This window comes from Cajanus cajan, chromosome 7 (assembly GCF_000230855.2).
Source record: "Cajanus cajan strain Asha chromosome 7, NIPB_CcT2T_4, whole genome shotgun sequence".
Taxonomy (NCBI): Eukaryota; Viridiplantae; Streptophyta; class Magnoliopsida; order Fabales; family Fabaceae; genus Cajanus; species Cajanus cajan.
The window spans coordinates 49,048,388-49,058,525 of record NC_138523.1 but is presented as its reverse complement, the minus strand read 5'-3'; the positions used below and the strand labels follow the sequence as shown (position 1 = coordinate 49,058,525).

The 10,138-nt window shown below is 31.6% G+C and overlaps 1 protein-coding gene across 1 annotated transcript; it reads left to right on the top strand.

Moving 5' to 3' along the window:
* The first annotated feature begins 3,362 nt into the window (after positions 1-3,362).
* LOC109804797 (glycosyltransferase family protein 47) lies at positions 3,363-8,824 on the top strand. Its single transcript, XM_020366658.3, has 4 exons — positions 3,363-3,936; positions 4,147-4,269; positions 6,443-6,610; positions 6,755-8,824. The coding sequence occupies exons 1-4, from the start codon at positions 3,595-3,597 to the stop codon at positions 8,438-8,440; spliced, it is 2,319 nt and encodes a 772-aa protein (XP_020222247.2). The 5' UTR covers positions 3,363-3,594; the 3' UTR covers positions 8,441-8,824.
* The last annotated feature ends 1,314 nt before the right edge of the window (positions 8,825-10,138 follow it).

Below are 10,138 nucleotides of genomic sequence, written 5' to 3'. Positions count from 1 at the left end.
AAAAAATATATAAATAAAAATAGATGACAAAAATCCTGAAAGCACTGTTATTTAATAGTATTACCTACTTTTTGTCCTGGCATGATAGTCATCTGATAGAATCAGTAATGACCAGTAATGATAATCGAACAAATATTTAAACATTCCATTTCCTTTTTTATTCTCAAATGTAAATACATTTATTAATTTTATTTATGACAAATATTTTTAACATGGCATCATAATAAAGAAAAATAAAAACACTGTTAGGGATCTTAACTCTTACGGAATGATTATTTTTTTTGACATCAAATGAAATGATCTTTCCCAAAAATATTAAAATGAAACAATGATTAGTTTAATTTAGCCTGCATTTATATATCTAAATATTGTAATAGTGACATCCACTCTGTATAAAAACTTTAGTTTGTAATTTATTATTATTATTATTATTGTGCACAACACATCTTAGTAAACTTCTCCCTCTTTCCTAGTTCCTAGTTGGAAATGAATGGAAGTGGACCCAAAAGCCAAAACAAAACCCTCTCACTTGTCTTCTTTGTGCATTCAAATTCAAATTCCAAAACCTTTCTTTATATCTTCTAAATGTGGCCACCCACATTAAACGGCAACTGGTTGCTCAAGCTCACACGTGTTTCCTTTTGTAATCTAATGCCCTAAAATTTTATATATCTATTTCAATTTTACCATTTAAATTAAGTTCACCATTTTCCTTCTATTTTTATCAGTATATTTATTCTTTTCACCTGCATGTTTTATTATAAATATAAAATATAATTTTATATATTTTAAAATTATTTATTAAATAAAATTTAATTGTAGTATAGTCTATATATTATAAATATTTTATTTATAAATCGTGTTATATAGAAATAAATATTTATCATGTAGATATACAAACTAAAATTATATTTTTACTTTAAAATACAAAACATGCCGACCAAGTGACCATATCTATAATAATCTCTAATATAGATATATATTAAGAATCTATCATATTCAAGCTTTTTTTGTCAATAAAAATTAATAAATATAAAATATCCTATGTAGAACCATTTGAGATAAGCATAGTCATAAAAGTTTTAAAGTATCATCGATATTTAACAATGACAATCTTTTATTGTCGTTTATATTTTTCTTTTAATATTATTCAAATATTTCTAACCACTATATTTTAATTTGCGTCTAAGAATAGGCTACCTATTTATGGAAATGATATAAGAATCTATTCATTATTTTTATATTAATGTTGTTTTTATTCTTTCTCTTTTTTACATTATTTTTTCCCTATTTTTTTTATAATACATTTAAAATAGAATCATACATATCAACATAAATAATTATTTTAATTAACTTTATTGATTTTATAAAATAATTATGCTGTACTATTTTTTATCTTTTTTATTTATTACTAAAATGTTATGGAAGAAGTGAAGATATTATTTTTATCAAAATTTATGTATTAATATTAATAAAATTGACAAATAATAATTAGAGAGTTGAAAAAATATTTATTTCTTAATTTTTCTTTTTCTCATGTTCAACAACAAAAAAATACATGTTTATAATGTTTAATAGGTAAATATAATAAAAAATGCTAATATTTCATAAATTTATAAAATGCCTTATAAAAAATTACTACTTTCTCTTAAATTGTGTCATATAATAAAAATTAAAAGAAATATAATTTTTTCCTAAATTAAAAATCTAGATTTAATCAGTATCTTAAATAGAGTTGTGACTAAATATACCATTTTATCTTTATGAGAATCAGTTTTTTTATAAAGAATTATGTCTTCTTAATATATATATATATATATATATATAAAGAGAGAGAAAGTTAATCATTTATACACTGTTACTATAAAAAATTTTTACATTGACAACCAATTATATCTCTTAATTATGTCATATCACTATTAAAAGTAAATGTGTTTATGGTGACATAACACAATTAAGAGATATAATTGGTTGTCAGTGTAAAAATTATTTACACGGACAGTGTATAAGTGATTAACTCATATATATATATATATATATATATATATATATATATATAATTTTATGTTATTTTCATAAAAAAAGTTTTTACAATATCATAAATATATTTTTTTTAGCATCGTTTAAAAAAAATCCAACATTCTCGTGGATATATAAATTAAACAACCAATGAAAATATGCCAGTCAGTTGAGTATGATGGTAAATATGATAAATTTATTAATATTAAGTTTAAATTTTATGAAGAAAACAATACAAGTTAAGCTGCAAAATGATAAAGTTAGTATTTATATTTATTATAAAAAATTAATAAATATTTACCATATCTACAAATTATTAATGTTGTAATGTTAAAGTAATTTTTTTCAGAACATGTCTTTATTTTGTGAGTTTAATTTATATATACAGGTCAACTAATAATAAATCACGATAAATATAATTTTAACATAATTATTATAAAATTAATAAATATTTCATAATTATTAGAGTCTGAATATAGTTTGCTTACACTAAACTATTTACTTTTATTTCATAAGTGATGTATTAACTTGTTAAAATAGATGGGTGATGTCACTAGAATTTTCTTTAAGTATATATAATCTAATATAATTGGTAAATAATTGAGTTATTTATTTTTTATAATCTTCATGTCTCTAAAGAATATATGCTTAGTGACTTTTTTTTTCTTCTAAAAGATACATATTTAATATATTGCTATATTTAATTTTAATTTGTCACATTTAAAATTATTTGCACGATGGTATTTTCTTCTCTTCTCTCACTCGCGGCTTACGTCATCCGGTGGGAAAGAGCTTCCCCTCGTCTCCTTCCGTTCCGGGTTCAACAGCTGGTCGTCATTGGCAGCGAGTGCCATTCAATTCCTTACGCGCGCAGTTAACGTTGGACAAAATTATTTAATTGAATAAGACTTAAATATATTTTTAATTTTATAAATTAAAAATTATTTAATTTTTATAATTTTGTAAATTTTATTTTAATTTTTATACTTAAATTTTATTAAAAATTTTATCAAAGTACAAAATCCCAACTACTAAAAAATGTTAGTTAAAATATTATATTAAAATTTATTTATTTTATCATTTTTAAATATATTATTAATAATTTGAATAATTAAAATAAATTTATAAAAATTATAAGAATGAAAATAATGAATATAATAATCTATTAAAAATTGAAGATGAAAAGTGTTTTAGGACTCCAATTTCCTATATTAATAGGTGTAGGTATAAATGTTTAAACTTTAAATCATTAATTAATGATCCAATTAATAAATATTTTTCTTTTAAAATTCAAAAACATTAAAGTGCTGAAACAGCACATATATATATACATAGCAGACCACCAAGTTAAGGAAGGAAGGTCCAGTCGCACAATAATTCCCAAAATTACAACCTTGCCCCGTCAAAGAAAAACACGCAAAGAGAGAGAGAAAGGAAGAGAGAAAAAGAGACCCAAAAAACTAAAAAAAAAAAACGGGTTGGATTGTGTGAAATGCTGGTGACGGAGTTGCAACGCGGTGGCGGTGCCACGGCGGTGTGAGATCTCCCGGCGGCGCGGAGCATTTCTGAGGCGAGATGGGTTCGGGGCAGATTGGCGGCGGCGGGGGCGGCGGCGGGGGAGGTGGTTGTTCGAACGGCGGTAACGGGAGTTGTTGTGATATGAGTGTGAAGTGTTCGTGTAGGTGGAGATTGGAGAACCAACAATACTACAAGCGGTTATTTTCTTCTGGTTTCGTTTTCTTCTTCGGGTGTTTCGTTTTGTTCGGATCCATTGCCACCCTCTACGGTTGGCTTGCTTTTTCCCCCACAGTGCACTCCGCTCTCTCCCCTTTCGGTTGTCGTGACGACAATGAGGGTTCTTGGTCTATTGGGATTTTCTACGGTGACTCCCCTTTCGCTCTTCAACCGATAGAAGCTGTAAGTTTCAAAAATCTCTTCTTCCGGTGCATGTCTCTGTTAATTTCTCCCTTAAAGTTGTCATTTTTGAAAGAGAAATTTCAAAAAAAAAATTGATTTTTTTGGTGGGGAATTTTTTTTTTGTTATTTTGATGAAGTGATGGTGATGAATTATTTTAATTGGGTGCTTGTTTTTGTGGGGTGGTGACTGATGGTGTTGATTGTGTGCAGACGAATGTATCGAACGATGATACTGCGGCTTGGCCGGTCGCCAATCCTGTGGTGACGTGTGCTTCAGTTTCTGATGCTGGTACCCCCAGTAATTTCGTTGCTGACCCTTTTCTTTTTATTCAGGTAATAATAATACTAATAATATATTAATATTAATAATAATAATAATAGGTTCTTGTCACCCTTGGGGTGGTTCCCTCCCTCCCTCTTTCATGTATCTGGTGTTTCTGATTCTGTGAAATAGTTTTAGTGCTTTACCCTTTTATTCCTTCTGTATCTGCAGTTTTTGACAAGCAAAATTCTACTCTTTTTTTTTTACATACTGTTTTGTTTGCTGAGTCAGTGTTTGGATTCAGTTAATGATTATGAATCTCTAGGGATAGAGGCTTGGTGGTGTTAGAACGTTTAGGGTAACAGTGAAAGATAATACGTCATGTTATTGTTATGATTGTTTCCTCGGATTAACTTGCATGTTTCTGGAGAAAATTTCTTGGTTGGAGCTTTGAATTTGACTTAGAGCAGTAGAGTGTATTTTATTTTATTTTTCTGGCTGAGGCTGGGAGACTGGATCTATATGTATATGCAAGTAATATTTTATATGTTGCTTGAGACGGTTCCCTACTTGTTTACTTAAGTGAGAAGCCGTTGAAAAGTTGACAGGGAGGTCAGGATACGTCTAATTGTAACTATTAGTGTGAAATGAGGTAGAAATGTATGGCTTGATAGGGCTTGTGTGACATCCTGTTTTTGGTTCTTGTCTGCAAGGCCTTGCTCTTATATGCAAGTTACGACATAGTAGGGTTGTTTTGTATACTATGTGTCATACTCGGAGGATTTTGTAGCAAAACCATCAGTTGTTTATACGGTTAGGTCGCTAATATCAGTATTTTATATAACAGGAAGGATATGCTTCTGTATGTGTCATACTCAGAGAGGAATTCTATATTTTGTACTTTGTACTGTTAAGTACCTAATAATAATATTAGTATTCTTTATAAGTTATAACATGAAAAGTTTGCTTCTAGAGAGGATTAGGTAAACCATCGGGTGTTGCTTGTACTTTTAAGTGCCTAATATTAGTATTCTTACTATTCTATATAACATGAAAAGTAGGGTTTCTACTCACTCTGTATATCTCTATGTGTGAGTGTGTAGCACTTGGCATTCTCCTTCTTTTTTATTGTAAGAGGATAACTATTAAACCTTCTGGGTTTTAGTGCCATCCTTTGGTTGATAACTAAAATAATTGGGGTCCTCTTTTGTAAAATAAAAAATCAGTGGCTCTATTGGTTGTTCATGGTATGTATTAAAAATAAAGCTAGTTGGAGTAGATTCAATGATAGGGAGTGTCTACAACTGTTCCAAAATCTATATTTTATTCTTTTAATTCACATTTTGATTAAACATAGGGTTCTTATACATGATTTATTGCCAATCTGATTTTACTTCCTTTTGACCATCATATTTTGTTTTGAGAAGGAAATAAACTGTGTGAATAGCTGGAAATCAATTTTCCCTTTGAAATTCTGTTCTAAATTTATGAACAATGATGAATCAGAAGGTAATCTGAAGTTGAAGTGCTTTTCTAAGGAGTAGGATGGACACTTATTATGCATGGTGGTCATTTGAAGTGTTTAGTTTTTTGTAAGTGTCTCTAAAAAGAGAAGCCCAATGCACAATGCTCCCACCATTGTAGGAAAAATATTTTTAGTAGTATTGTCAGGGAAAAATATAATGATTTAGGTTTAATATTGGAGAACAGGGTGAAATTTCTATTGAACAAATGATTTGTGCCATTCAAAGTATCCGTGGAAGTTTACTCTTTGAGCAGTATAATTTTGAAATAGATAGAATCATTTTTTACTTTGCCCCCCTCATTTCTATTGCTCGTAAAAAATTGTCTGCTAAACTACTGTTCAGTTTATCTGTGCTTCTGACATCATTAAGACTGCAACAAATTTTTTTATGCATTACACAATCTGTATCTATCGACCTTATGTGTCCATACTCCATAGTGTCAACTTGTTGTCTTGTCAATCTGATATATCTGAGTTTGTATGATCAACACTTGATAAATGGTCTCCAAATAAAAAGGTATAGTTATTAAAAGGTTATAATATTCCCATGTGCACAAAGAAAAATATGAATGTCAATGTAGATGATACATGAGTGTTGAGATATATAATTGAAAATGGGTCAATATCCCATTTTGAGGTGTCTACAGCTTTGAAGTTTCTTGTTTTCTATATGGATAATCAGCATGAACCTATTCACTCATATTGCCATTGCAATTCAGGGAAATACTTTTTACCTGTTCTATGAGACAAAAAATTCAATTACTATGCAAGGTGATATTGGAGTTTCTAAAAGTACCAACAAGGGAGCAACATGGAAACAACTGGGAATTGCCTTGGATGAGGATTGGCATCTTTCTTATCCTTATGTCTTTGAGCATGATGGCCAGGTATTCCTAAGAAAAATGTGTATGTTTAGTTATATAAGATGCGCATGAACTTGTCTAATACACTTCTACTTCTCAAACTAATTATTGTGGTTGAATTTTAGTTTTTATAATATTCATTTTTTTTGCTTGTTTGTAACTTCTCAGATATATATGATGCCTGAGGGCAGCCAGAAGGGAGATCTTCGTATCTACCGTGCAGTTAACTTTCCTTTGCAGTGGAGATTGGAAAAGGTCATCATGAAAAAGCCACTTGTTGATTCTTTTATAACCAATTATGGTGGGAAGTACTGGCTTTTTGGCTCAGATCATAGTGGTTTTGGCACCAAGAAAAATGGGCAGTTGGAGATTTGGTATAGCAATTCGCCTCTCGGTCCTTGGAAACCCCACAAGAAGAATCCCATTTATAACATTGACAAGAGCTTGGGAGCTCGCAATGGAGGCAGACCATTTAAATATGAAGGAAATCTTTATCGGACGGGTCAAGACTGTGGCGATACATATGGGAGACGGGTGCGTGTCTTTAAGATAGAAACGCTCACTAGTAATGAATACAAAGAAGTTGAAGTACCCTTAGGCTTTGTTGAATCAAATAAGGGTCGTAATGCTTGGAATGGTGCTCGATACCATCACTTAGATGTGCAACATCTGCCTTCTGGTGGCTGGGTTGGTATCATGGATGGGGATCGTGTTCCTTCTGGAGATTCAGTCCGGAGATTCACAGTTGGCTGTGCTTCTGTTGCAGTTGCTTCTATACTCATTGTGCTACTGGGCGTGTTACTTGGATTTGTGAATTGTATTGTTCCTGTCAATTGGTTCATTCATAACTCTGGGAAGAGGAATTTAACTTTCTTGTCGTGGGAAAGGTCAAATGTGTTATCTTCAAGATTGAGACGGTTTTGCAGATGCCTGAACCGTGCCCCAACATTTCTCCGAGGTAAGATAAAGCATAATACCTGTGCTAGGAGGTTTATTCTAGCTATAATATTTGCTGTGGGGGTTGGATTGATGTGCATAGGAGTGAAAAATATTTATGGTGGTAACGGTTCTGAAGAACCTTACCCCTTGAAAGGGCAATATTCCCAGTTCACATTACTAACAATGACCTATGATGCTCGACTCTGGAATCTGAAAATGTATGTGAAACATTACTCAAGATGCTCTTCTGTGCGTGAGATAGTTGTGGTGTGGAACAAGGGAGTCCCTCCGGAATTGAGTGATCTAGATTCTGCAGTACCAGTGAGGATCAGGAAAGAGGATAAGAACTCTCTGAATAATCGGTTCAAGGCTGATACATTGATAAAGACACGGGCAGTCCTCGAGCTTGATGACGACATTATGATGCCATGCGATGATATTGAGCGAGGTTTTAAGGTGTGGCGGCAGCACCCAGATCGGATTGTTGGATTCTATCCTCGGCTTATTGCTGGGAGCCCTTTAAAATACAGGGGAGAAAAATACGCACGGATGCATAAAGGGTACAACATGATTCTTACTGGTGCAGCTTTTATTGATTCTCAAGTAGCTTTCAAGAGGTACTGGAGCAAGGAAGCAGCGCAAGGGAGGGAACTGGTGGACAGGTTTTTTAACTGTGAAGATGTGCTCTTAAATTATCTGTATGCAAATGCAAGCTCATCACCGAGGACTGTTGATTATGTGAAACCGACTTGGGCCATTGACACTTCAAAGTTTTCAGGTGCGGCGATTAGCCGAAACACGAATGTGCATTATGGATTGAGAAGCAAATGCCTGATGCAATTTTCAGAGATGTATGGAAGTTTAGATGGTCGTAAATGGGGATTTGACAGTAGGAAGGATGGTTGGGATGTATAGTAGGGAGTTTTTGTTATAGCTAGGTCCTTGCCAACTTTTGTATTTTTCATCTTTTGAGGGTATAAAGTCTTCTTGTCCATACTTGTACCCCACTGTGAATCTTATTTTAGGGGGTTTTCCAATAGAATGAATGTCTGCAACATGTAAATTGGTTCCATAATGGCCTTTTCATGTTATAGTATTTTTTAATTTGTGCCTCCAACCCCCCGGGGGTATTTTGTGATAGTGTTGGGATGGAAGGGAACATAGGAACAGAAACATTCAACAAATGGAAAATAGGAGTATAACTGTTTCCTAAAGACATTTCTTCCTTAGAAACTGTAATTCTGATCCTGGCATTGATTCTAATTTTCATGGCTTTTTGACTGTTTCTAAGCCTTTAAAGGGTGGCTTTCTTTTGTTCTTAGATTGACTTTGGTTTCTGGTTTAGGGGGGATGAATATGAACTATAACAAAATAGACCAGAAAGTCATGATGGCATATTGTGTTAGTTTCCTGTTTCATAACATTTAGCATCTTTTTGCACCACTAACATGTAGGTAGGCCGAATAAAATTGGATTTTGAGTTTTATAGATAAAGTTTTGGATTCAAGTTTTGATGTTTTCTTTAAACAAGGTTTCTGATCACGTTTTATGATTAAAGAAAATATGGTTGAAAATGAGAGACTTTATTAATATAATTGAGTTCTTTTGGAAAGATCAGTTATCCATGAATGGTTAAATAAGATATTTCACATTTGTATAACGTTGACCTCTCCAAAAAGAAAACATCTTTTTGCATCCATGCATATTGTAAGGGTTGAACACAAGGTTTGATTTGATGTTCTTAAAATTGATTATTGTGATGTTAAAATAATGATTGATTAGTAGAAATTACATGTTATCCTTAGGTATTAGTTTTTAGATACTGAGTGAACTATGTTTATGAATTAAAAATAAGATAATATGGAAAGTCCAATAAATGCACACATTTTGCTACATGTTCGGTTCCCTGGACTTAAAGCAGAACGAAATAATGTGTGAAATCACTGCTAGCTTCGAATTGTTTGGACTTCGATTGTATCTTAATGTTATGCTTATTTTTGTTATGAAATTGACTAACTACTTTGCTATGGCCATTGGACAAATTCCGTTTAAACTCAAATTATCGCCCCTTTCAGGTGTGAAGCTAGCTGCTGGTATAGTGCTAGCTAGAACTTTTCGAAAGAATTAATTTTCAATGATGTTTGATAATAAAATGCAGGGTTCTTTGTGAGTACCCCCAAATGCCTTTTTTAGCATATCAGTATTTTAAAGTTTAACCAATGAGAATGACATAAAAAAAAATAAAAATTGGTAGTTCATTTAATGGCTTAATTAACACGTACGTATACCAGATACATTTATGTATCTCTTTTACTTTAATTGTTATTTTTTTTCCATTACCATTAACTAGTTCTTCTTAATCTTCACTTAAATAATGTCAATTATGTCATATATCTCTCTATACTAAACAGCGTAGAGTGAAAGTGGGGTTTTTAAGTAACATTCATAGCATTCAAATAGGCACACCTTAAATTTTTATGGAAATGGGAATGTGATAAAGCTCAATACTAAATCTTGAAGTTGGTATTTCATAGAATTTGAGGACAACTTCTATCTGAAATATTTTTAACTTCTGCAATAAACGTATACTCTATTTTTTTCTTCTTGATATTT

Coding starts and splice junctions, on each gene's coding strand:
- LOC109804797 (XM_020366658.3), top strand. CDS start 3,595: ATGGGTTCGGGGCAGATTGGCGGCGGCGGGGGCGGCGGCGGGGGAGGT. Junction 3,937..4,146: donor CTCTTCAACCGATAGAAGCT/GTAAGTTTCAAA, acceptor GATTGTGTGCAG/ACGAATGTATCGAACGATGA. Junction 4,270..6,442: donor ACCCTTTTCTTTTTATTCAG/GTAATAATAATA, acceptor ATTGCAATTCAG/GGAAATACTTTTTACCTGTT.